The sequence below is a fragment of the Vigna umbellata genome, unplaced genomic scaffold (genome assembly GCF_029865625.1).
Source record: "Vigna umbellata cultivar VRB3 unplaced genomic scaffold, Vumbellata_1.0 scaffold_693, whole genome shotgun sequence".
NCBI classification, from domain to species: domain Eukaryota; kingdom Viridiplantae; phylum Streptophyta; class Magnoliopsida; order Fabales; family Fabaceae; genus Vigna; species Vigna umbellata.
The window spans coordinates 13,662-41,504 of record NW_028274460.1 but is presented as its reverse complement, the minus strand read 5'-3'; the positions used below and the strand labels follow the sequence as shown (position 1 = coordinate 41,504).

Here is a 27,843-nt window from a genome sequence, read left to right as displayed (position 1 = left end):
ATCGAAAATTGGAATACCTTTTCTTGAAATAGTTTGACTTTCAAACTTTAATATAGTTTAATTCTCAAATTAGCACAAATGGATATAATTTTTTTAATCTAATTGTATTAAATATTTTTATCCTGTTAAACAATATTTAAGGTTATTGTTTGAATTATTTATAAAAGTATTAAAATAATTAAATTAAAAAGATTATACATATTTATTTATTTTTAAAGTTTGAAAATTAAAATATATCAAAATTTTATACAAAAGATAAATTTTAATATCAAAAAGAATTTTTTATCAAAAACAATTGTTGTTTCTTAAATATTATGCGTAACTTTTTTATATGAAATTGTTGTTTTTTAAATATTATATGCATATCTTTTTTATATGAAATTTGTTTATAAGATAAAATTTCCTCTCATTTATATACCATAAATTTATCTTTAATTAGTGCGAAATAAATTTCTAGCAGTTCAAGGTTAATAAGTCCAATAAATAATAAATTTTTAAAATTAATTTTCAATAACTTTTATAACATTTTAAAAATTAGACTTTAAATTTAACTCAATATTATAAAATTAGTTTTGGAAAATAAAATTATTGATAAACTTCGACAAACATTAAATATTATTTAAATAGATCTCCTTTAACTTCAACTCAATGTTATAAATTTTGGTTAGAAAGATGAGAAATTACTTATATATTATAAATCAAAACGCTGATTAATATATTTAAATTTAGTCATAAGAAGATGTACACTTGTTATCAAAATTGGTATTGGTTCACTGTTACAATTGGAGGTCCAATATATGGTGCTCCTCGAACAACTAGGTCACTAGGAACGGGTCTCTCCTCAAGTATAGCATAACCTGTAACATCACCACACAGAGAGGCTAAAATTTTGTGCCTAAAGAGGAATTAAGGAAGAGAAATGAAAGAACCAAAATGAAAATAGTTACCATGAAGAGAAGGAATAGGAATATCTGAAAAGTAAGTGGAGGGTCTTCCAAAGTCTTCAGAATATGGTGGAGAAAGCACATCTAGTATTGCACAAGGTGTCAACGCTGTGAAAGAATGAATATTGCCACCACTTCTTGGAAACAATATCGATGGCTCATGTGGTGCTTTCATTACTTCATCCACAACCTTCCCACCTAATCCTACTGCACTCACATTTCAAAGTTCAAACATAAATTGATATTGTACTATACTACAAATGTATCATTATTCACAAACTGTAATTACACCTGGATTAACAAGTTTTGTACCTTCAATTATATAATTAAATTTATTTTAAATTTATAAAACAGGAGTTGATTTTGATATTTTTAAATTGTCATTTATTGATGACATACCATTCTCCATTCAAGTCATTTCAAACACATTATTGATGATAGAGACTGGTCTTAATCCATTATAAAAGCCAAAACTGAACAAAAAACAAATAAAGGATGAAACAAAATTTGCTATATAGATAGAAAAATGCATAAACAAGTTCATATAGAAAGCAATTTCTTCTTACCAGTTTGGGTTCCGGAACAATCCAATGCAATCCAGTCATAAGCTTTAACATAAGCAGAACCATACAACAGCTTACTCAACACTGTCATTTCTGGGTGATCATGAAGAGGAAATACTTTTCCTGCTGGAAGACAGAACACACCCATCTGCATGTTCTTCAAATTATCAGTCACAAGGGTCCTTAAATCTCATTCCAACATTAACAAAAGAAGCAATTCAAATACTGTATTTCTAGTTTCTGAACTCACAGAGAAATTGTCACATTCATGAATGTGAATGTACGTAATCTCAGAGAAACTTTGTCCACAAACCAGTCCCTTGCTGCTATCACCACTTGCATCTGACAAAGGAGAATCACACATCCCCAACTCGTCGATTCCCAAATCCATAGCTTCAATCTTGTCTGCAAATTAATTGAATAAAAACATTTGAATTATATGGAAACTGATATCTACAGAGGTTAGGATTTGTGAATTAGAAGAATAATGAAAAAAACAAATGAACAAATGTGCACAACCTAGCAAATCTTTTACATAATGGATTTGTTGAAAAGTTGGAAGCTCCTTTTGAGAGAACAGGGCATGAGAAGCATCATAAAGCATTTGAATTTTGCTCTTTTCCATTGTTTCAGGGTGGAGTTTAGCCTTAGTTGGCTATGTTGCGACCAAATTTGAAAACATCAATGAGATATATCATGTATCAATAAATCAAGGGACAGTGAATAAAGGAGAAAAAAAGATTGTGAAGAAAGTAAATTAAACCTTGGGCCTTATCTTACCAGTATTAGAATTCAGTGGGTGTGCATCTTTTATCTCACTTTCTTCCCTTTTGAGGAAGTGTTATTTATTATACAACTAGGTCAAGCTGGGGGCGGAAGTTCCAAACAGTCAACTTCTAAAGATAACTTCTGCCCTATGTTTAAAACATAAAATGGGCCACAAACTTAGAAAAGATGTAAAACTATGCGAAATGTCACAATTACATTGGTCATTCATGCGGTAGCTTGATGAAATTTTAAAATTTCTTAAATTTCTAAAATCAAAAGATTTATATTAAAAATCATAAAATTTGTTGGTCGTGTGTCATGCTGGTAAAGAAAAAAGGGTTGTTGTTGTTGATGGTACAATTAACAAGTGTCTATGTTTTAGGTTGGGAGGTATTAAGCTCACTGAGTACTAAGTGCACCTCTTAAAGGATTAAAAGAATAATGATGATGGAAAACTATTTATAGGTGTTGAAACTAGGAACTGAAAAGTAATATAACACTAATGTGAGGGGTATCTGTACATGCTCAAGATAACAACATGTGAACCATCAACTTTGAAATTTGGTGTCTTAATGTTATGACAAAGGATTAATAATATTGTAATTCTCAATTTCAGGTCCCACATTAGTTATAATACTTAGGAAAATATTACTCAGATAACAATATTCACATGGTTGAGAAAAATTTAATGTTTAGAGATAGCTGATTTAAATAATGATATAAATAATAAAATTATTTTTAAAGTTACTTTATGTTTGAATAATATTTAAAAATATATTAGCAATAAATGATGTAATAATTTAACTTTTATTGTTAATAGTAATGGTTTCCACAGGATAATTGTTTGTGATAAATAAATAATATTAAATATTTTTTCATAATATTAAATTTTAATTTATTGTGTTTAAAAATATAATTATAGATTGACATTAATAGTATAAACTTATTATTGGAAATTATTATTATTAAGTATACTTTGTCATTTATATTTCATAAAATAATTGAATTGAGATATAAATTATAAAATAGACATTTGAGTAATTTTAGTAATAATTCAAAGTTGGAAACAAAATTGAAAATGAGATAAGAATGTAGAAAAAAATGAAATAAATAGACAATAATATAAAATGGGTGATATATCATATGGTGATTAATTGTTCTTATATTTATCATAGTAATAAGAATTGTTTAATTAATAAAGCACGTTTTAGCATATGTAAATTATTAACAAACAATTCAACCTTTTGTCAATGTTTTCAAGGAGCACTTTTTAAAAGTTTGGAGTCACGAATCAAAATTGAAACATATGAACTATATTGAAACTAGTTTTTAGGTGAAATGATTCAAAGATGATCTTGTTATTATAAAGTGATAGAAAATTTTAATGTTCTATTTTGTCCTCTAATTTGACACTTTGATCTTTTGTAACAAGTAAGCCAAGATGAATGTGTGTTAGGACATCAGTTTTTTTTTGAGTTAAAGTAGATGCATTTTACACTCCTACTTATTATATTTTTGGATAATGGTTATTAGAAAGTGGGTTTTTAATCCTAACTCAACCCCACAAAACCGATTTGTAAGGTGAGGTTTGCACCTCACTTATATATATATATATATATATATATATATATATATATATATATATATATATATATATATATATATATATATATATATATATATATATATATATATATATATATATATATATATATATATTATAATTTGACCTTATCTCTAGTCGATGTGGGACTTCCAACACACCCCCTTCACGCCGAGGTATAGACATCTCGTGCGTGATAGTAGAAATTGGATGGTCCGATAACAGCCCGATAGCGGGTGGAATAGAAGAATAGAATGCCCACTTAGAACTCGCTAGGACAGGCTCAGACAACCATTAAAGTAAAACATTGACTTTAGGAAAGTCATGGGGTTGGAGTTATGGGAAGAACAAGCCATTATAGTGATGGTGTTGAAGGAGAATGAGATAATGAAGTGTAAAGGTTTTGGAGTGCATTAATGTTATGAACATAATATATTTATAGATAAATCAATATAATTTAGACTAAAGTAAAATATGACTTTAGAAAAGTCATGGGTTGGAGTTATGTAAAGAATAAGCCATTGGTGATGATGTTGAGAGAGAATGAGATAATGAAGTGTGTTCCTTAAATTTAAGGTTTTAGAGTACATTGACGTGGTTAACATAATGTATTTTTATAGATAGGTCAATATAACTTAGACTTTTAAATGATAGATGTTATCATGATCATGACCTTGGTAAAGTGAATTTCGACCACTAATTTGAAGTGTAACAAATTACATTCTACTTGTTTGCACGATTTGTTACGAGTAAACCATAAGTTCATTGGAAATGGTGTAATTAGTGGTCATTTTGTGATTTGATGTCTTGAATTGTCACCAAGGTCACTCAAAATCATTATAGGGTTTCACCTATGTGAACTATGTCTACTACAAAAATATTATTTATTACCGACGGAAAATTACTAACAGTCTAGGATCTATCAATAAGTTTAAATTACCAACAGACCATGTTGTTTTATTTACCAATGGATATTTTCAAAGGTAACGTATTAGTGATTTAATTTACAGACGGATTTAAGGCTATCAGTAAGTTCTTCGATCAAATGAGATCAAAATTTGGGTATTCCCTCCCTTAAATTCCATTTCACCAAAAGTCTTCCTCTTTGCCTCTATGCTCTCTCCTTTTGTCGTCTCTCTCGCCTTTGTGCTCCAGCCAACATCTAACTGGTGTGTGTTGATGTTCGTTCTTCCTCATTGTCATTTGGAGGCCTGCTTTGTTGACGCTACAGTCAGATGCCGCTGCCGTGAGATAATAGGGTGCCTCTTGCGTTAGGGGCACTAGTGCAGAAAGGGTTTTTAATGTCTGTTATTTTGGCCTTTTAACGTCAGATCCAAAATTGACGTCTTTGTGGGTGATGTTAATCAGACGTCGGATTGTATACACCAAACGTCTATATAGACGTTGGACAGTATACACCAGACGTCTATATAGACATCGGTCCGTATACACCAGACGTTTATATGGACATCAGATATGGATGTACCGGACGTCTATATAGACGTCGGATGTATATGTGTCTGACGTCTATAGACTTGGAACATTTTGTCCACTATAACTCATTGGACGTCTATTTGTGCACTAACAGACGTTAATAGACGTCGGACATGGCATTAACAGACGTCTACTGTTTTTTTTTAAAAAAAACTAATTTATTTTTACAATAAAACCACACCTGAAAAACAGAAAATTGTCCTAGAACAGTATACTATAATATATATATATATATATATATATATATATATATATATATATATATATATATATGTGTGTGTGTGTGTGTGTGTGTGTGTGTGTGTGTGTGTGTGTGTGTGTGTGTTTGTGTGTGTGTGTGTTTTTGTGTGTGTGTTTCAACTAAAGAAAGTTCTAATTAATCTAAAAAACAATCCCATGTCAGCCAAATCATGTCCTGCTTTTATTCTGTCTTTGCTCTTCCCTTTCACGTTTAATAAAGTTCTGATGACTCTGTCACAAAAAAAAATTTCAACGTGCATCACATCAATACAATGTCTAACATCAAGTTTACACCAGTATGAAAGATTAAAAAATATTGAACGTTTCTTCCAAATGTTTCTTGCAAAGTTACTTTTATGATGTTTTCCGAACACAATGTCAATGTTTTTGACTTCGTTGTACACCTCTTCACCATTTCGGGGTCTGGACACAACCTCATCCTCAGCACTTCCATTAAATGCTTTTTTCAATCTACGATAAGGGTGATTACGAGGAAGGAATTTTCGATGTCTTGTATATACCGTCTTCTGAACATGCTTCAATTGAAGGTAACTAGTGTTTTATTCACAAATGGGACATGTAAAATGACCTTTAACACTATAATCGCTCAAGTTTTCATAGGCTGGGAAATCATTTATAGTGCAAAACAACATTGCACGCAAACGAAAATTTTCTTCAACATGTGAATCGAACACTTCGACCCCTTCTTCCCACAACAATTTCAAATCATCAATTAAAGGTTTCAAGTAAACATCAATGTCATTTCCAGGTTGTCTAGGACCCGATATCATCATGGACAACATCACATATTTTCTCTTCATGCACAACAAAGAAGAAAGATTGTATATCATCAACATAATTGGCCATGAACTGTGTTTGCTACTTAAAGTTCCCATAAGGATTCATACCATCAGTTGCAAGTACAAGTCTTAAGTTTCTTGGACCTGCACCAAATTCTGGAAATGTTTCATCGATCTTCTTCCATTGCGGTGAATCAGTTGGTGTCGAAGAAGATTATCACACTTTCTTTCCGTGAGTGTGCCATTTAAGGTTCTTTGCATCTTCTTTAACAGAGAACATACGTTTGAACCTAGGTATTATAGGGAAATACCACATCACCTTAGCAGGTGCACCATCATTACCTTCATCACCAGTGTTTCTATGAGATTTCTTTTTAAAACGGGATAAACCACATGTTGGACAATACTTTAGCGAAGCAAACTCCTTTATGTACAAAACACAATCATTAGGATAAGCATGTATCTTTTGATATTCAAGACCCATTGGACATAAAAAAACATTTGCCTCGTAATTACGAATAGGTAGAGTATTATTTTCTGGAAGCATCTCCTTCAACAACTCCAACAACTCTGTGAAACTTTTATCGGTCCATTCATTCCTTGCTTTTAAACTAAACAACTTCAAAGTTGCAGACAGACGTGTAAAGTTCGAGCATCTGGGAACAACGGTTGCTCTGAATCATTTATAAGAGAATCATACAAATTAGCTCTTCCAAAATTATCTTCACCAACATCACGTATCATGTCCTCTAAATGATCACTCATCCATTCTTCCATCTAATTTGTTCCTCATGACATGGTAGGCTGGTGCAGTACTTCTACATGTCAAGTCCAAACAGTATAAGTTCTCATTATGCCGAACATGAATAGATGGTCACGCATATTACCTAATTCTTGTCGTATTTGATTAAGACAACGAACACAAGGACAAAAATATGTCCCGTTCACAGACTTTACATTTTGTTGAACATATTGCAAGAACACCGAAACACCCTTCTCATATTCTTCACTGATGCAACGTTCATTCATCCAGCTTCGATCCATACTATGCTCATAACATACTTCATCAGTTTCATTTTTTTAACTCTCACAAGGTTAGGCCCTACCCATTCAGAAAAATTATTTTTCATAATTTGCTAAGTCACATGCAAAGAAGTCTGGCTAATTGTCATCAGATTTATTATGACAAGTGAGCACTATTTTGTTAGATTATTCTTGCTTTGATTATCATTGTCTTGCATCAAGATTAAGCCATGTTCTTCTATCTAAGGTAACCTGCTAGTGTTATTCACTTGTAGCATTTTGCAATGAAATATGAATCTAAAGTGATGGAATTAGGAATCTCTCTACTTAGTTAACAGTGGTATTGATCAAGGCCTTGTAAACTCCTTAGTGTCCATACACTAGATATAATATCACCACCTAATTTCAAAGACAAGTTTGAATGGTTTCATCTTGTAACCTTTTTCATCAATATTTTGCAACTAGAGATCTTAAAATTTTACATTTTATTATTATACTTTATTTTCATAATTCTTAATTGAAATTAACCATATTTCATTTGTCAACCCTTCAATGCATTTTGACATTTCACTGTTATATATTCCTTCTAATGTTTTTAACCCTCTTCTAGTTGCATTCTTCATTCCACAGTCTTTTACTCTTTTTTAGCCTACATTATGCACTTTACTAGCATGTTTCAAACAATTTTCCAGCTATTATGTCTTCCTTCTAGTACTCATTGGTTGTGTTCTACATTGCAACCATCTCTATCAATATTTTCTTCTACAACTATGACATCTTCAACATATCATAAAAGTTGTATTTATCTCTGAGTTCCTGTTTATTTTGTTGGTATCGTGCAACATAATGTTTAAAAACATAGGACAAAACCAAGAGGGAAGGGGTGAATTGGTTCTAGTTAAAATTCGATTTCCTTTAAAAAAATTTCTTCGATACAAATAAGTAAAGTAGAGTAAGTAGGAGAAGATTCACACATGTAATTTTCATACTGGTTCGAATCAAAAGATTTTACGTTCAGTTGTTAATATCTATAAAAGAGTGATTAACTTTTCCACTCAAAATGTAATTCAGTTCACAAGTAGATAATGAAAATAAGACTAGAAAACATCTCTCTTAACTTATAAGAGATAACTAACACCTTCCTTCGACACACGAGGGAATGAATAGCTTCAATCTATTTGGTAGAGAAGCTCTTCCAACTTAAACACACTAAGTACTAGTTTTTCCTTCTTCAAGCACTGAACCACAAGCTAGCTTAAACACTCAGAGTTTTAGACAATTCTATTTTGCTCTACAATTGCTTAAGTAACCTTTTAAGAACTGTGAAGTAAACTAGGTCAGAAGCTGAACAGACAACTCCCAACTACTAGTGATAATCAATTACCCAAGTGATAATCAATTATTTTAGTTCATTAAAAGAGTTTTATTTCAGGATAACCGATTATCCCAAATGGTAATTGATTATCTACGAACCTTGGTTATTCATACTTTTCAATGATAATCGATTATCCTGAATTGAAGTATTTTTCTTGATTTTCATATGATAATCGATTATCCTAAGAGATAATTGATTATTGCCGCAAGTTTCTTACACTTAAGAACTAAATACAAGACATCTTTAAGGTACAAATGAAAGTTAAGCCTACTAGAAAGAAATCTACAACAAAAGGCTTTAACATAGATTTTAATTAGTTCTACAAGTCTTTGAGTGCATCCCCATCAAAATCTCTTAAGGCTTCAATCCTTTCATTTTTCCTCTCTACTTGTTAACCATGACATCTAATCAAATCTTCCCTAAGAAACAAAATGCATACTACTAGATTAGAAATTTAACAGCCCCCTAGCTTGTCAAAGACACAAGCCTGACTTTGTGACTTCTCTAGGCTTTAACAAAGACATTAACCTACTCTTGTAGAATTCTCATTACATTGTTGGAAGAAGTACATTGAAGCACTAATCATCTACATTCAGTAGTGGTGACCAGGATTATGATGAGTTAAGACAACAACTATAAGCTCGTGACCAAACTTATGATTATCTCAAACAACGTTGGTAATTACCGACAGATAATAAGCGTCGGTGATTATAGGCAAATATAGGTCACAATAATTATCAGTGAATATATCTTTCGGTAGTTACTGTTGACCAATATATGTCGATAATAGTTTCTAACAATGACATTACCGATGGATCTCATTCTATCAGTAATTAGTTGAAAAACTAGAATTACCTACGAATTTTAAATGTTATTGATAAGATATATCTATTGATAATTCCAATTTTTCTCGTAGTGATCATCATAAGAACTTATCTTTAATGGAAGTTGAGTAATTGATGATTTGCATTATCATTAAGGACGTTGTGCATTAAAGCAAGAGTCGTCATGCATGCATAGTCATATCATGATAACATGTCAATTTGAAAATTATTGTGTTAATTGATGACTAAGCTTGTAACAAAGGATGATGTGTTTCGTTTAGAGATGTCAATTTGATCCATGATCCATGAACCAACCCTAATTGACCCTTGAATAAACCCATTTTTAGGGGAGTCCAAATTAGGGAGCTAAGAAAGCCTCAACCCCCAAAGCCATTTCAAAGTGAATTAGGATTAAGACTAAGGTTGGTTTGGCCCTACTACAAGACTATAATTCATTCTTAAAACAAAACCTTCAGTCTAGATCATAGGTTGAGATGGGCGTGATGAACATGATTTAGTCACATTAGTTCATACCAAAATTTAGTTGTACCCATAGTGTAGTGAGAGGTTAAACAAGTTGTCAAATTCAAAAGTGATGTAATAATATGAGTGAATGTAGTGTTGTCAAAATGGGTTAGAATCAGAGGACCAACCAAGGCCACCACGGGTTCAGGCCGGTTGAATTTGAAAAAAATGTAATTTTTTATACGAGCCAATTTTAAATCCGACCCACTTAGAACCCGACTCACCCGATTGAACCCATGGTAAGTTGGGTTGGTTCACCAATTCATCTAATTTAATTTAATTATTTATTAATTTGTGTTTTAATATTATCAATTAACATTTTTTATTGTATTGTAGATGGGATAAAGAAAAATATGTTTCAAGATAGCAAAATATTACGGATGTATTCATTCAATACTCTAATATTATAAATAGATAGGTGACACAAAAATTATTAATATTAGAAACTTTTTTTTCGCTTTTTGTGTTTGCTTTTGGATTACATTGGATTGTATAGTATTTTTTTATATTTTGAATCGTCTATGGAGTTTAACATCATTTTAGAATGAAATTTATTTAAATTTGAATTACAAATAATTGTATTTTTTTTATTTAAAAAAAGCTTGTAATTGAGTTAGTCAATGAACCAATCCAAGATGAGTCAAATCAGGTTTGAATTTTTTCGATTCGCTAATAAGTGAGCTGAGTTAAGTTGACTCACTAAGTGACCAATCTCTAGTGGGTCAAGCCAAGTTATCCATATTAAAAGCACCAAGTGAAATGTAATTGTGCAAGTGATTTTACTGGGGAAAAATATAAAATTAAACTAAAAACCATCTAAGAATGATCCTTAAAATGTAAAGTATGATGAATGAATCATTTCCTAAAATCTGGTTCAACATCCTAAAATGAATGGAAGTGATAAAAAAAATGAGATGAGTATTTACAATGCTTAAATATGAGACATGTGTGTTGGAACGAAGTAAAATGGTATAAAAGTGTGCTCAAATGTGTCAAACAAGATGGAGGAACCAAAATAAAAGTGAAAACATGAGTTACGAACAATTAAAAAGACATAACGAAGCATACAAAGCAAAGAACGAATGATTCGAAACAAAGCTAAACCAGATTTCAAAATCTACATTCAATTGGATTGATTCTTGACATAGCTAATCAAAATACATTTTAATTAATGTAGATAATTATGTATCGTCTAAATTTCAGCAGGTTTTTACACTGAATTTAGTAATTAAGTGCAATAACAAGCATCAATCCATTAAACACAGTTGTGAAACTTGATTTAGATGCAGAACGCAAGAAATAAACGTTGCTTCGATGAAAAGTACTCGAAACATGATCAAATTGAAACAAAAAACAATCGATTAAAAAAAATCAAGTTTATCTTAAGTTTTAAAGTATGTCCTACTTCAAACTTTTCATGCTTCCATCACATCACAATATTTAAAATAATAATAGGTAATTGAAAATAATTATTGTCTACAAAATAAAATAAAAAGTGTGGTGAATTTTATTGTGGAAATATTCATTGATATATGTCAGCAACATGTGATATTTTACAGAGAATGATGCTATTATATATGAGCCCATGAACCTTTAAAATAATTATATATACGTAAAGAAATTATTAGTCAATGGATATAGATTAAGAGAGTTTTAGTTGAAAAGGGGTGCTGGTGAATCTCTATAGTAATTGAAAAAATTGAGCTAAAAATTTTGGAGCGGAAATCGAGCAATTAATTAGTATAAAATTGCATTAGGTAAAGAAGTAATTAGCATAAATTGCCATGACTACTTTATCACCAGCCCATGTTAGGCACATTGCCTCTAGACTAGAAATCCAATAATTTCGATAATTGACTTAAATAAAATTTATGCCTGATTTTTAATTTTTTAAAAAATTACAATTACTTTTACTCGATCATATGAATTACATTTGCGTCATAAAAAGGCTAAATATTGTATTTTAAAAGTTAAAATAAAAAGCTTATAACTATTTTATGATTAATGCAATTTGGGTTTTGGATTTCTTTGCAGGTTAGCTGAAGCTGAAGGATGGGAAAGAGATTGTTGTGAAGAAATAGTTCATGAACGAACCATGGCACCAAATAACTATTTGTTTATGAGTATATTGCTCATAAAGCCTAGACAAATTTATTTTCTGTATTGTTGCAATTTGATTTGAAATTTAGATAATGTTTTAGTTTGATTTGCTTCATCAATTATTTAATATTTGAATTTTTTATTTAAGAAATTACTCATGAATAATTGTCCATCAGCATTACTCACAAAAGTTAAACTATGAGAAATTGTCCATGAAATGTGGTTTGTATGTATTATTACCCGTGAAATTTAAGTGGTGGAAAATTATTTACGGATGATGACCAGTATGTATTACTCATTTTTCACGGATCAAAAATCTATAAAAAAAATTACCGACACTACTTTTGCATATGAATTTTAAGTCGTCGGTAATATGTAAATAAAATGTTATTATTCATGGACTTTTGTCATTATCCACAGATTTTAGTCACAGTAAATTTAAATTTTTATGTAATAACCAAAAAACAAATGGCTTTAGAACTCAACCAAGACATATTCCACATATTTCATTCAAATTGACCAATTCTTGCTTTTGCTTTTCAAAAAACATTTGAATTAATTAACATAATTGTGTATCTTATGTGATTTAGCTTATTTCTATACTAAATCTAGTGTTAAAATGCAAAAGCAAGTACCACTCGGTCAAACCAATTCAAATGAACTCTATTTTGATAAAAAAAAAACGTGAAAATAATGAATATAATAGATGAAATTGAACTTGGAAATGTTCCTCGGTAAATGAATATTATAAATAATAAAGAGAATCGTAATTGGAAATAAATTAAATAGAAGTAAATAAATTAATATATAATTTAAACTAAATAAAAGCTTAATAAAGCACAAATAAGTTTACTATGATTAATACAAGAAAAACTTAATATAAATAAGTTTTGGAAAAAAAACTATTTGGTGGATGAAATTGATATTTTTAATTTTTTTGAAAATTTTATATTTTTTTTCTATTTTTTAAGTAAAAGAAAGACACAAAGTATTAAGACGAGTAGATGATCACTCGGGCTGGGCAAATGGAACTGAACTGCACTCCACTACTAAAACCTATACTGAACTAAAAACTAATTTGTCTAAACTGAACTGTAAAACAGTTCAAACAAACTGAACTGAACTGTTTTTTGTTTTATCAAACTGTACTGTACTAAATTGTACTAAACTACAATATAAACTGAACTGAACTACTAACTATACTAATTTTAAACTGAACTGAACTACTAACTATACTAATTTTAAACTGAATTGAACTACTAATTATACTAATTTTAAACTGAACTGAACTACTAACTATACTAATTTTAAACTGAATTGTACTAATTTAAAATAGGTTTAATACCTCTTTTGGTCCCTCGAAAGGGGGCAAAAGTTCAATTCGGTCCTACCTTTTTTTAGAAGTTCAATGTGGTCCCAACTTTTGTAAAAAGTGTGCAATCAAGTCCTTTTTGGAAACGGCGTTGAGTTTTTAACGGAGCAGCTGACAGGGTAGACTGAAGTTAGCTACGTGGCTGTGTGTGGGTAATATGTGGCTGTGAGAGGGTCATACGTGGCTGTGAGAGGGTAAATGTGATAATCTGAAGTGTGTTGAAATCTGAAGTCCCCCTTCGCAGTCCAGCCCTGGGACTCCGGATCCCTCCGCTTCAAGTTTGTCCTCGGCGGCGCGCCGCCCAGTCCCTGGGAGGACTTTCAGTCGAACCGCAAAACTCTCGGCGTCGTCGGCATCGTCCACTGTCCTTCCTCCTCCGATCTCGACGCTGCCGTCGACCTTTTCACCAATGTCTGCAAGTCCTTCCCCTCTTCCCTTGTTGATCGCTGTTTCGCCTTCTGCCCTAACGATTCGCAGGTCGTGCTTCGCTTTCTTGTTCAATTTCTTATTTTCGTGTCGATTTGGTGAAGAAATGGGTAAAATACGAAATAATAACGTAATATTTCTTTGGTTTAATTTCCCACTGAGGGAATGGATCAGAAGAAATGAACTGTCTTACCGGATTTTATAACTTTAATTTCATTTATTTTGGCAATTCGATAAACAAGATGAAACAATGTTATAGGTTTTTTCCTAATTTTCTCTGTTTTTGGTGATATAGTAAAGAACTGGATCGGAACAAAACTGTTACGTTTTTTCTTTTTACTTTAATCTCCCCTGTGGTGCCAATTTAGTAAAGAAATGGATCAAAGAAGATGAAGGTTCTGTAGGTTTTTTCTCTATATTTCCGCTGTTTTTTGCAATTTAATGAAGAAACAGACCAAAGAAAAAGTTATGTAGTTTATATTTCTCTTTTGTCAATTTTTACTGAAGAAATGGATTGAAGAGAAGTCTTGTATGTTTTTGTCTTGCATTTCCTCTGTTTTTTGTCTGTGTTTTCAGCACACTTCCTCCACGATGATAAATCCCAAATTACCAATTTCTCTGCAACTCAAACCCTAACTTCTGATTTCTTAACCTCAGTAATATTATCACATTTATCCTCTCACAGCCACGTATGACCCTCTCACAGCCACGTATTACCCACACACAGCCACGTAGCTAACTTCAGTCCACCCTGTCAGCTGCTCCGTTAAAAACTCAACGCCGTTTCCAAAAAGGACTTGATTGCACACTTTTTACAAAAGTTGGGACCACATTGAACTTCTAAAAAAAGGTAGGACCGAATTGAACTTTTGCCCCCCTTTCGAGGGACCAAAAGAGGTATTAAACCTTTAAAATACCCATGGACTTTGCAAATGCCGGCAGAATATCAAACACTCCATCAATCAGCACTTCATCATGTGCACTATCAACATCATTGATTTCACTGACTCTATTGACAAGCAGATTGCTCCCGAAGCAACAATGAAGTTGCATCAACAAGCTGTGCCAAGTCTGCAAGTATAGAAATGTCAACATTAGCATCAGTTCACCAGCAAAATGACTCTTACAAATTGGTAAAATAATTATATGCTTACAAGGCTCAAGAGTTGCAAAACCATAATCTATGATGATATCAGCCAGACTAGTGCATGCTTGAGCAACCACTTCCTTGTCATCATCTTCAACCATAGACTTGATGTAAATAATCATCACATTATCTGAAGAATCAAGCAGACTTGATATGCTGTCACACAACAGACATCTCCATACAACTGAAAGAGAAAACCATCATTTTGGTCTTTGAATTGTAACACCTTAACTTAGCCTGGAATTAACAGAACTCAAAAAAGGCACTAAAATATGGAATTAACAAACTGTAACATGTTAATATAACCTGATTAACCTCAATAAAAGAACACAAGACATTGCATTGAGTAGTAGCATACCAGCATGTCCATACTCCTGCAAAAACTTAAATAACACATTTGGAGAATAAACGAGTTTTGTAAATCAAATTCAATGCAAGTCTCCAGATTTCTAGGACTTTCTTTTGGAACAAAAACATCAAATATGAAAACCAAACAGTGAAGGAATGCTAAATCCTATGAATTGTTAGTTATTAAAGCAAACATAAACTGAGCAACAATATGAAGTAACTCATTGAAAAATATATTTAGATATAAGTAATTTGAATCATCATGTAGCACAACATTCAAATTAACATTAAAAATAATAATTTGAAAAGCCACTATTGAGCATTTGTGTACCGTCTCCAAGACAAAACAACATGAAAAACAAAGCATTAAGGTTATAGTCTTACCCACATGTACTTTAGATAACTAACAAATTGTGGCAAAGCTTCAATCATCCAAATTAATAAAAGCACTTGAAGGTCCCACTTCATCTTGAGAGGTTATCTCTACAAAAATAAAATAAAATATTTCATAATTTTTGAACACTTAAAATATAAATTAAAAATATATAAGTTTGTCATATAATCTTACCTTGCTCAAATTTATCAAGTTCTTTAGGATCCTCATCAAAAAGTATAGAGAAAGGTGTTCCTTTTAACCAATCTTGTGTGCAAACAAGCACTTCCACTATTTTAGGCGTTAGGCAACTACGATAAGGACTAACCACTCTTCCTCATGTACTGAATGCACACTCTGATGCTACGGTAGAGATAGGAATGGCTAACACCTCTTGAGCCATGTTCGCAAGGATAGGAAATCTAGTTGAGTTGACTTTCCACTAATGTAAAATATCAAACTCAACTGACTTTATATAAGGTTCAGGATCCTCTCTCAAATATTTATCAAGCTCTGATATGTAATCAAATCTACGTCCTGTAGCTCTTAGGTAGAAACTCATGCCATGAGGATCATCATCATCATCATCTAGTTGAGATTCTTGTTGGCTACTTTGAGAACCTTCCTCAATACCTTGATATTGTTCATAAAGTGATTTTAAGGATGACAATAATTTTAATTTCAGTCCACTAGCCATACTAGATTCAAATAGGTAGTCAATGAAGTAATTAACAAAATCCAACTTACTCCTAGGGTCACGCACAACAACAATCAATAATAAAATATTAATTCCATTAGGATTTCCACAATATTTCACCACAATAATTGCATTTAGCCTTCTTCTCAGAATAAGGTTCTTGTTTAGTAAAATGTCCCCACACATCTGATCGACCTTTACTATTCTCAGTTGACGATGAATCGATACAAGGAGGTAAATGATCCATTCTAGAAGTATTTGGTGTGAGGGTTTCTACCGTTTCTAACATTCACGTCACGACATTAATTAAAAGTTCAAATTACTATCTATGATTTAATGGTCTAACCTTTTAGAACTAAAAATATATGAAGAAGTGCAGGTTATCAACTATCAGAATCATCTAAGAAATTCAAGCATAAAATCTAAAAGCACATCTTAAAACCTATATTATCAACTATCAGAATCATCTATCTAAACTAACCCAGCTTCCAAGTATTGAAACCTATAAAATGAAATTAAAACCTGAACTAAGAATTTGATCAAGTATCTAAGGTGAAACGAAAGTAAATCACATGAGAGATAACTAGAAACATCAGCTAGAAGAATAAAATTATGAATGCAAATAAGGCCTTAAACTCTGCTTCCAATGGAGGTAATTGGAATCATCAAGTTTTTTATGCTATGGAATTCATAAAAAACTGGGAAGCAGATGGGTGTGAGCTTGAATTGACCATTGCAGATCAAATTCTAGCCCTTGATACCATATCAGAAAACGATATGAAGAGAAGATAAGACGATAAACAAAGACTGATCTTGTATATTATTTTACTTGACTAGAAACAGAGAATACAAGCCTAGTACATATAGGCACTAAATTGTACAAGATACAAAAGACAGAAAACTAACATCCAGTTGAATAATGGTTTTGCATCAATATCTCTAATAGACAACAATGAAGCATAACAGGCAAAAGAAAACAAACCATTTAATACATATGCTTATAACCGATCAACTGAAGAAAAAGTCAGATTTCATTGCACCTGTATGTCACGAAATGTGGCTTCCTTAGTAGTTAATTTGGATGATAAATCTCCTACTTGCCTATATTTATATTCGTATTTCTTTGCTAGAACCTCAACCTGAAATTAATATTTTGAGCAAATAATAAATGTTATGATTACTGAGGTAATAAATAACACATTTAATTTTAAAGAAAGATACCTCATGTTTATCAGCTGATATTCTTTCTATGACCTCATTAAGTCGATTGTCACATCTGCTTTTGTATAGAACATTTTATAGCAGAAGAGCACTAAATTTGTTGAAAAAGGGTAAAAACAAATTACATAACAGTAGTAACCATAAGAAGAAGAAGAATAAAGCCTGCTTTAATATACTTCACTCCTTTCTATCACTTATTAACCATAGAAAAGGTGAAAATAAGAAGAAAAGTTAATATTAATATGACCCTATTAACCATAAGAACATTAAAGGTGAAAAAAATGCCTTATAAAAAATTCTCACATTTGGCTTCATAAAAAACATTTATTCACAAAGAAATAACAAATTCGTTAAGAAAGCAAAGAGAAAAAATAAATATGATACTCATAGTTAACATTCCTGCGTAGAAAATGTAGAAAATAAGGCTTAAAGTAGAAAAATCAAATAATGGAGCAATGTCACTCACAGTTTCCAACCCAGTTGACTGTTATGCTGTATGAAATTGATATCCCTTCTTGGCAACTCAGAAAACACTTGGATCATATCTGAAAGATTAAAATGGTTCACACACCAATCAACCCTAGTTTAAGAGAATCATATAAGAAACAAAATCATAACATGGAACTGAATATTAACAAAAATTCATAAAAGATTGGTTTAAGGAAAGTACAACAGCATAGGCAGAGACAAAACACAGAGAGGTAGAGGCCGCGGTGGAACTCTCCTTTGTCGACAGGGTCATGGTGGCAGCGGCCGCGCGTTATCTTTGGAGCTCTCTTTCGACGACAATGTTGAAACGCAAGCTAGGGCAGAGTCACGATAGGATCACCGTGAGATTTCGTTGAAGCTCTCCTTCGCTAACAACGTCACAGTGAACAATGCGAGATTTCGCTGAAGCTCTCTCTCGCGGTGGACAACGTGAGCTAGGGCACGTTTTAGGAATAATTGAAAATTTGAAAATGAAAGAGGGATGGATAACAGTTCTAGCAATTAACTGAACTGAAAATCTTATAAGTTCAGTTTTTAAAAACTGAACCATAAAATAGTATATTTAAGTTTTAGTAAAAATGAATCAATTATTTTTAGTATAATATAGTATAATTAACTACAGTACAGTACAGATCAGTTATTTTTGCACAGCCCTAATGATCACTCGAGTACGAGTAATTTTAAGAAGCGTGTTTAAATTATTTAAAACTAAAAAAATATTAAATAATAAAATGATACCGAAGGTCACTCAAATACTTGTACACCTAAAAAACATATTTAAATTATTTAAAAGAGAAAAAAAAGATTAAGTATTAGGCTATGGTAACATGAGTACCAATACTTTTGAAAAGCGTATTTTAATTTATTTTATTTTCAAAGAAAACAAGATATTAAATATTACACGAATGTACTCATTCATTTAAAAAACATATTTTGAATTATTTTAATTTTAAAAAACGAAAGGAATAAATACTAAAATGATATGGACACTCGTACCAGTGTTCACACCTTTAAAAATTAAATAAGAAAAATCTTTTCCTTATTTTTTTAAATATTTTTTTCTTTATATTTTTATATTTATTTTAAATATTTTTAATTTATTTTAATTAATTTCATTTTATTTCTTATTATTATTTTTATTTTTTAAAAAATAAAATTAGGTATGAAAATAGTATGTGGGGTGCAAAATTTACAAACCCATGTAAAGATCAAAGCCTGGCATAAGCATGAAAACAAATGGGGGGTGAGGTTATTACTGAGTCTGCAGAAAAATAAACAAACAGCCCAAACCAATAATTAAAATGGAGTGCAGGGATTAAAACATGGGTGCAGGAAAGTAAGCAAAGAATCCAAACAAACAATCAGAAGGAGGTGCGGGGATTTAAAAAGGGGTGCAGGTAATTAAAATGGATAGGCTGAGCCCAACATCTTCTTCTTCCATCTAGAACCAAGAGTAAGGTTTTGTTTTTCACCCTCATATGCGGCAGGTCTTGAACTCAACATGACCAGCGCCGTCGCACCTCCACATGGCCGGCCAAGAGCATCGCCGGCGACCTCGCCAACGCCGGAAGCGCCGCCGCCCCCTCGTTCACCATTCCGTGCGCGAGAGGGAAGAATCGCTGCCCCTCTGTGACGAGCCTCCTATCACCACATATTAGTAATTAAAGATTAATTTCTGTTTTATTAGTAATTAAAAGTAAGTTTCAGTTTTAAATTTTCTGTTTAAATATTATGTTCAATTATTGACCTATTATTGGCTTATGTTCAGGAAACTGCCCACTACGTGCTTTTATTTTGTTATAGAGTTGTTTTCTTTGTTGTTGTAAGGCTATAAAGCCTATGATATGTTATTTGAATTAATAAGATTGTTTTCCACACAAAAATAGAGAGTACTTTACGTGTTTACAATTGGTATCAGAGTCCATGGTTCAGATCTGGTGACCGGGCTTAGTCGAGTACGTGCCTCCATGATAAAGTGAAAGTGAAGCTTGGCCGGTGGCCGGATGTATCATGAGAGGTGGAGAACAAAAGATGCTCAATGTTGTGACCATGGATCGTGAAAGAGGACAAGGAGATGCTTAGTGTGACCATGGTGTACTCAGGATAAGAAAAGACTTATGTTGTAGGGGAGAGTTCTTTGTTTGAGGAGAGGATGTTGGGTACAAACAAAGTCTCACATCGGATAAAATACAAGATGGACATGAGTTTATATACACATAAGATACTTCCATTAGTAAGAGGCCTTTTAGAGTGGTACCAATAGCAAATCTGTGAAGGTTTGACCCAAATCGGACAATATCTTACTAGTGTGGAAATCTATGTGTGTGTTGAACCTCCCTACAAATGGTATCGTTCTAAGGAATATTGGCAGTTGGTAGAGCATGAAATTCCATTTTGTTGCAGATAAAACAACTGCGTCAGAAGCTGAACTCAAAGTCATGGAAGAACAATAATTGAAGGACTTGAAAATAAAGAATTATTTATATCAAGCCATTGATCGTGGAATTTTAGATACTATCCTTAATGATGATACCTCCAAAGATATTTGGGACTCTATGAAGCAAAGATTTCAAGGATCTACAAGAGTAAAAAGAGCACAATTGCAAGCACTACTCCGAGAATTTGAAATTCTACATATGAAGGAAGATGAAACAGTGAATTCATACTTTGCCCGCACCTTAAAAATAGCAAAAAGTATCAAGGCATGTGGAGAAAGTATGCGGGAGAATATTATTGCTGCAAAAATTTTGCGGTCCATGCTTTCGAAATTTAATTATGTTGTGTGCTCGATCGAAGAATCAAATAACTTGGACACTATGACGATTGATGAACTGTAGAACAACCTTTTAGTTCATGAGCAAAGGATGGCGGGTCATGACAAGGCAGACCAAGCACTGCAAATTATGCATGAAGACAGGAGAGGAAAAGGTCAAGGAAGAGGAAGAGCAAGAGGACGAGGTTTTTTTCATAGCAGAGGAAGAGGCAAACAGTCCTTCAACAAAGCTAAAATTGAATGTTTCAAATGTCACAAATTTGGACATTTTCAATACGAATGTCCTACCCGGGAGAAAAATTTAAATTATGTAGAGGTGGAAGAAAACGCAGTCCAGGAGGATGAACTCCTGCTAATGACTTATTTTGAGTTGAAGCAAGGAACAATAGGGGAATGGTTTCTTAACTCTGGGTGCAGTAACCATAAGAGTGGTAACAAAGAATGGTTCTCAGAATTAGATGAGAACTTTAGACATGCAGTAAAACTTGGCAATGACACACGAATAACTGTAATGGGAAAGGTAGTGTTCAGTTGAATGTTAATGGAGCTATACATGTAATCTCACATGTGTACTACGTTCCAGAATTGAAGAACAATTTACTAAGCATAGGACAACTCCAAGAAAAAGGCTTGTCCATAAATATTAAGAATGGGAAGTGTAAAGTCTCTCATCCCGAGAGAGGACAAATTATGGAAATAGATATGAAGGAAAATATAATGTTTATTTTGAAAGCTACTAAGGCACCCTTAAATTCAACATGTTTCCAGATAGAACTAGAGGAATGGGCACAACTTTGGCACAACCAGTTTGGTCACTTAAGCCTGAAGACTTCTCCAAACAAATGGTGAATGGACTACTTGCTGTCACAGTTCCAAGAGAGCTTTGTACGCACTGTTTGGCTGGGAAGCAACATCGAAAGCCTATTGTTAACACTTCGACAAGTGTACCGAATCGTATCAAGTAATAATAATTGGTAAGACCAAGTATTGTTTCCCTAAAGACTCACAGCCTAAACATTCATATGATTTCTTGATTAATTAGGACTTGTAAACGAAATCATTGCGTTTGTATTATGGAAAATAAATAGGCATGCAAGTTTGATCAATTGGATTGAAATATGCAAAGGTCACTGATATAAAATAATGAATGATTATGTTGTTGGGGTTTTCGACTTATCCTATCTACTCTCATGTATTTATGAATTCATCTTCTTCATTAATGTTAATGCCACTTTCTAATTTACCTTAAACCCGATGTCTCGGTAAAGAAAGCCTACTCCTAATTACTAGTTCACAATGTCTTGTCTCCCTAGCAATTAATCATGCATTACATTCGCACAGAAGCTTAAAGGCAACCAACCCTCATATTCCTATGTCTAGGTAATATTGATTTTGTGAGAATTTCCCCAATTCTAGATTTTATCATATGTGTCCATAGTGACAAAATCAATAATTATGCAATAGAATGAGTTAAACAAAGCATGCATAGAGTAAAGAAGAAAAACCCTAACAATTAATGAAGTAAAACATTTTATAATAAGAATCAATTCAATACATGAGAGTTTCAAAGGATTACATCGTTTCCCGAACAACAATGGAGGTTTAGTTCACCATAGACATGGTGAAACTAGATGAAAATAATGAAAAGAATGAAAGATAGAACCCTAAAAGCTGAAGATCGGAGCTTCCGCATCCAAAATTCGCCTCCAATAGGTGAAAGGAGTGTCTTTTTGCCTCCTTCTGTCCAAATATATGAACCCTAGAACGTCCAAAACCTTAAATAGTTTCTTAAAAATACAGAAAAATGGCTCAAGCCCAAGTTGTCAGCGCTCAGCGCCCCAAAAGGGCGTTCAACGGTAGCTGCGACACTCTTTTGACCCTCAGCGGTGGCACCCAAGCGTGAAACAGTGCTGTCAAAATCAAACAAGCTCAACGGTGGCGCCCAAGCGTGAAACAGTCACTAGTAAAGAATTGGCCTTTAACGTCACCCAATAGACGTCCGTCCACGAAAACACCAACGTAAATAATTGACCGGTGGGGCTTTAGACGTCCGTTGTGGGGGGCCCGAACGTCTATAATATTATAAACGTCGGAGCCCCTCTAACGGACGTTTAAGTGGCTAAAAAAGTTAACTCTTCAACTACCCTGTCAGCCACTGAAACGTCTGACTAACGTCACCCACAAAGACGTCGGGTACAGGTCGGACGTCAAAAAGCCAAAAGAACAAACGTCTAAAGCCCTTTCTGCACTAGTGAGTGCTCTTAGAACTAAGTTGGCGCTCAGCGGTGGCGCCCAGGCGTGAAACAATGGTTCTTCTATGTGCCACTTTCCAGCCTTTCGTGACTCCATCTCCTTGCTACTTCAACTTCTTCATCCAATTCATCTTAATTTCTGTCAAAACAAGGAAAAACAAGCATAAAACCCATCCAACTCTCTTATTCTTACAACTTAATCAAAAGCATGATTTCAAGCTAGTTTTTAAGTCATGAAGGGTGTTTTTGATATCAAAATTAAATATAAAAATAATGGTTTTTCAACCGTTATCACAACCCCAAACTTATAACTTTGCTTGTCCTCAAGCAAACAAGATATAACTCAATCTTCCACCAATCAATGTAATGGTTCAACACATTCAAAAACTCTTTCTTCCAAGACAAGTAATTACTCAAATCAGCTTATCAAACTGAATTCAGTCAAGATGTGCACATGCTTTGATTAATAATCACTCATCATGATGTTCACGTAATCACATAATATCCAACAGATGCTACCCTCATGAATGATCAATTAACTAAGCATAGATGTAATCATGTATGCATGGAACTCTTCCTCACCAGACAAAGTGTTTCATTCAATCACACCGGTGTATATAGAGGTCACTCCTTCACTCTACTATCCCAATGTCACATAGAACAAAATTGCCTTTCATTTACCACAATCAATCATACTCACAAACAAGTATCATCACAAGGATTTTTATGGCTTGTAACTTGGTTAGGCTAAGAAGAAAAATTGGTTTTTCAATATCACAAAATCCTTGAGTTAAGAGAGTCATTCATAATTTCATCATTCAAGTTCAGTCTCTCTTTGGACAAACCAATCTCACTCATCCCCAACTTTCCCCTTTTTGCATTGAGCTTTTCTTTCTTTGCATTTTATTTTCTTTTCTCTTTTTACATACTTGCTCAACACTTAGCTCAATGCTTTTCATTAATTTCCTTTTCAATTCCCCCAATCAACCATAAACTTGAACCTTTATCAATACCACACAATGATTCTCAACTTAACTAAAGGAAGAGATTTTCACAAGGGATCTGTTTAAGGCTTGAGGTTCAAAAATGGTAGAACACTTCGTGCTCTTTTTCATTTGGCTAAAATCATGCATTGGCTAAGAAAAAGGGTAATGAAAAATGGCCTTGATCATGTGACACAAGTAAGCAAGTAGTTCAATCATGGAAACCTGAGCAAAATCATTCACGCTTTCAAAAGAATAACAATCATTCAAACAAATACTCTGGAGTTCAAAACCTCACACAAGCTAATTCAATGTTCCCACATACACCAAATACACATCCTGCTTAACATCATAATCACAATCATAATATCATGCATCTGTTCACACAGTTTGTGAACCATCACCTGTATATCAAACATCCTGTGCAACATCTCAACAACAATCAATATCAAAGCATCATCAAGCAATACTCATCACATGCAAATCAATATCAAACCACCACATCAGATATAGGTTTCAAACTTGAGTACATCAACACCTATTCTAAAAACCGAACCAAAATAGAGTTCACAAAAATAAAAAGACAAGTTTAGAAATTTGGGTTGCCTCCTAGTAAGCGCTTGTTTAACGTCACGAGCCTGACTCGTGAATCCTCCAACATCCTTCAGTAGATACATATCTTCCTTACCAACACCCATCAGGTGTGTATAAACATGGTATCCTTCAGTAGATACTCAATCACCTAACATCCATCAGTAGATGCTATACCCAAATAAAATAATGTTCCAAAGTTTCAAATTACATCACCAAAATAAACAAACTCAAAGAAATTAATGTTCTCTAATCATTGGGGTGCCTCCCAGTAAGGGCTCTTTTAACGTCATTAGTTTAACCCAATAAAGGTCAAGTTCCATCTTTAGTGTCGGTGTTCTCCTTGCTTTCATCACATCAACTCATCAATTGCTTTCGGTCCACCTTCTTGATTCGTCTTGAATATGGAGCTTCAATTTCTATCACTCCATTCTCTTTGAAGTCTTTCACAACCCACAACTTGTTCTTGAATCTTACCAGTGTGCCAAGTTTGAATTGTGCATCCATCAAGTCATCATGAACCATCCTTCCTTTGTCATCTTTTTCTTCTTCCCTAACCTATGACAAGAAACAACTTTTACCTTTGATGACCGGCTTGACAGCTTTAGGGCTAATCACTAGTGCATCCTTACATGCAGCTTTATGATTAGTCTTCTTCTCTTGAATTTGTTGCTCAGCTTTGAAGACATTAAAGATCGCCTTATTCTCTCGGTCTTGAAGCATTATCATCCCATCATCCACATTGATAATTACCTTTTCCGTTTTCATAAACGGTCTTCCAAGAATAATTGAGATCTTCTCATCTTCCTCCATCTCCATCACCACAAAGTCCACCAAGAATTTAAGTTTCTCTATACAAACCACAACATCTTCTGCTACACCATAGGGTTTCTTGGAAGACCCATCTGCCATGAGGAAAGTCACCTTTGTTGGCTTGACTTCAAGATCACCAATCCTTTCAAGCAATGATAAGGGCATCAAATTAATGCTTGACCCTAAATCAATTAAGGCCTTCCTTATATTCACCTTCCCAATGACGCAAGAAATAGTAAAACTTCCTGGATGTTTCACTTTTTGAGGAAGTGGTTTCTCCAAAATAACACTGCAGTCTCCCTATTGTTTACCCCTCGGCAAGTGTAACCAAATCGTATCAAGTAATAATCCTGGTAAGACCAAGTATCGTTTCCCAAGAGACTCACGGCCTAGACAGTTATGTATTTTATTGATTAATTAAGACTTGTGAACAAATTGTTGTAGGTTTCAATTGCAAAAGACTGAAAAGTAAATATGTATGCATGTGATGATCAATGGGTAAGAAGAAACAAAACACGTGAATTGAAATATATGGATGAATATATTGTTGGGGTTTATCAATTTCATCTTTTCCACTCTCTTGTATTTAGGAATTCATCATTATTTTCATTAATGTTAATGTCACTTTCTAAATTACTTTAAACTCGATGTCTCGGCAAAGAAAGCCTAATCATAATCACTAGTTTACAATGTCTTGTCTCCCTAGCAATTAATCATGCATTATGGTGAACAGAAGCTTAAAGGCAACCAACTATCATACTCCTATGTCTAGGTTGGTAATATACTGATGGGAGAGATTCCCCAGATCTAGATTTCCCCGTATGTGTCCATATCGACAAAACCAATAATCATGACATCAAATGAGTTAAACAATGCATGCTTTGAGTAAAGAGGAAAAACCCTAACTATTAATGAAAGAAAGCATGTATCATATAAATGATCTTGAAGAACAAGTTCCATACAAGAGACTTTCTAAAGATTTACATTGATTCCCCAACAACAAAATAAGTTTAGTTCACCATATTCATGGTGAAACTAGATGAAATATGATGGAAAAGTGAAGGATAGAACCCTAGAAAGTTGAGAAAGGAGCCTTAGCATCCAAAATCCTCCTCAAAGGGGTGAAAGAGTGCGTTTTTGCTTTGTCCCAGCCAAAGATGACTGACCTATGTTAACTAAAACCTTATATAATATTCTAAAAAATACATAAAAGTAAGCCCAAGCCTAGAAAAGTGCCGCTCAACGATAAATACCGCTTAGCGATACTAACGTGTGACCACTTCTTCCCCTCAGTAGCATTTCTCCCCTCAGCAATGTCAACAGGTCTTTGAGAGTGCCGCTCAGCGGTAATTGGCGCTGAGCGGTACTTGCGTTTTCTCCTCTTTTGCACTTTTTGAGTTCTTTTCTGATTCCATCTTTATCCCTTTTCAGTTCTTTCATCAATTTCATCTAAAAACCTGCAAAAACAAGGAAATCAAGCATAAAACCTGTCCAACTCTGTTATTTCAACCAATTCAACAAAATCATGAGTTCAAGCTAATTTCTAAGTCATAAAGGTTGTAATTGAAGTCAATTTTAAGTATAAAAATAACAATTTTTTCAACTGTTATCACCTGTTCATCCATAGTCCCCTCATCTAAATATCTTTTTTCTGTGAGGAATAGCTTCATGTGCTTAGCATAAGCAGGAATTTGCTGCAGTGCCTCGGTCAAAGGTATTTTAATCTCCAATTTCTTGAAGATCTCTTTAAAACACTCATATTGTCTCTCTTTATCAAAATTTTTTCTCTCCTTAGAATAAAGAAGAACTTTTTCACTTTTCTCATCATTTTTCTCTCTCCTCTTCTTTTCTTTTTCTTTTGTCTCACCCTCACATATTCTCTCTTCTCTTTCTTCTCTCTTTTCTAACTCAACTTTCTCTTTTCTCTCTTCCACCCTCTCATCATTTATACTCACAATAGCTTTACACTCTTCCTTAAGGTTAACCTCAGTGTTAGTCCCAAATTGCTTTTCCGCTTTATCTTCCATCTTCTTGGCCAGCTGGCCAACCTGCATCTCCAATTTCTTATAACAGCTACAATGCTCTTGTGATTGGAGATA

General features: G+C 33.2%; 2 protein-coding genes across 2 annotated transcripts; both read right to left on the bottom strand.

Annotated features, from left to right (window-relative positions):
• Window positions 1-697: 697 nt before the first annotated feature.
• LOC148190626 (plant cysteine oxidase 3-like) lies at window positions 698-2,401 on the bottom strand. Its single transcript, XM_088102728.1, has 6 exons — window positions 2,288-2,401; window positions 2,027-2,162; window positions 1,758-1,912; window positions 1,511-1,655; window positions 948-1,151; window positions 698-857 (listed from the first exon to the last, which is right to left on the bottom strand). The coding sequence occupies exons 2-6, from the start codon at window positions 2,130-2,132 to the stop codon at window positions 754-756; spliced, it is 714 nt and encodes a 237-aa protein (XP_087958854.1). The 5' UTR covers window positions 2,133-2,162; window positions 2,288-2,401; the 3' UTR covers window positions 698-753.
• Window positions 2,402-16,367: 13,966 nt separating this feature from the next.
• On the bottom strand, window positions 16,368-16,808 carry LOC148190625 (uncharacterized). The gene has a single exon (XM_088102729.1). It carries the CDS (start codon window positions 16,806-16,808, stop codon window positions 16,368-16,370), a length of 441 nt encoding a protein of 146 aa, XP_087958855.1.
• Window positions 16,809-27,843: the final 11,035 nt, after the last annotated feature.

Coding starts and splice junctions, on each gene's coding strand:
- LOC148190625 (XM_088102729.1), bottom strand. CDS start 16,808: ATGTGTGGGGACATTTTACTAAACAAGAACCTTATTCTGAGAAGAAGG.
- LOC148190626 (XM_088102728.1), bottom strand. CDS start 2,132: ATGGAAAAGAGCAAAATTCAAATGCTTTATGATGCTTCTCATGCCCTG. Junction 1,913..2,026: donor TTATGTAAAAGATTTGCTAG/GTTGTGCACATT, acceptor ATTAATTTGCAG/ACAAGATTGAAGCTATGGAT. Junction 858..947: donor TCCTATTCCTTCTCTTCATG/GTAACTATTTTC, acceptor GTGATGTTACAG/GTTATGCTATACTTGAGGAG.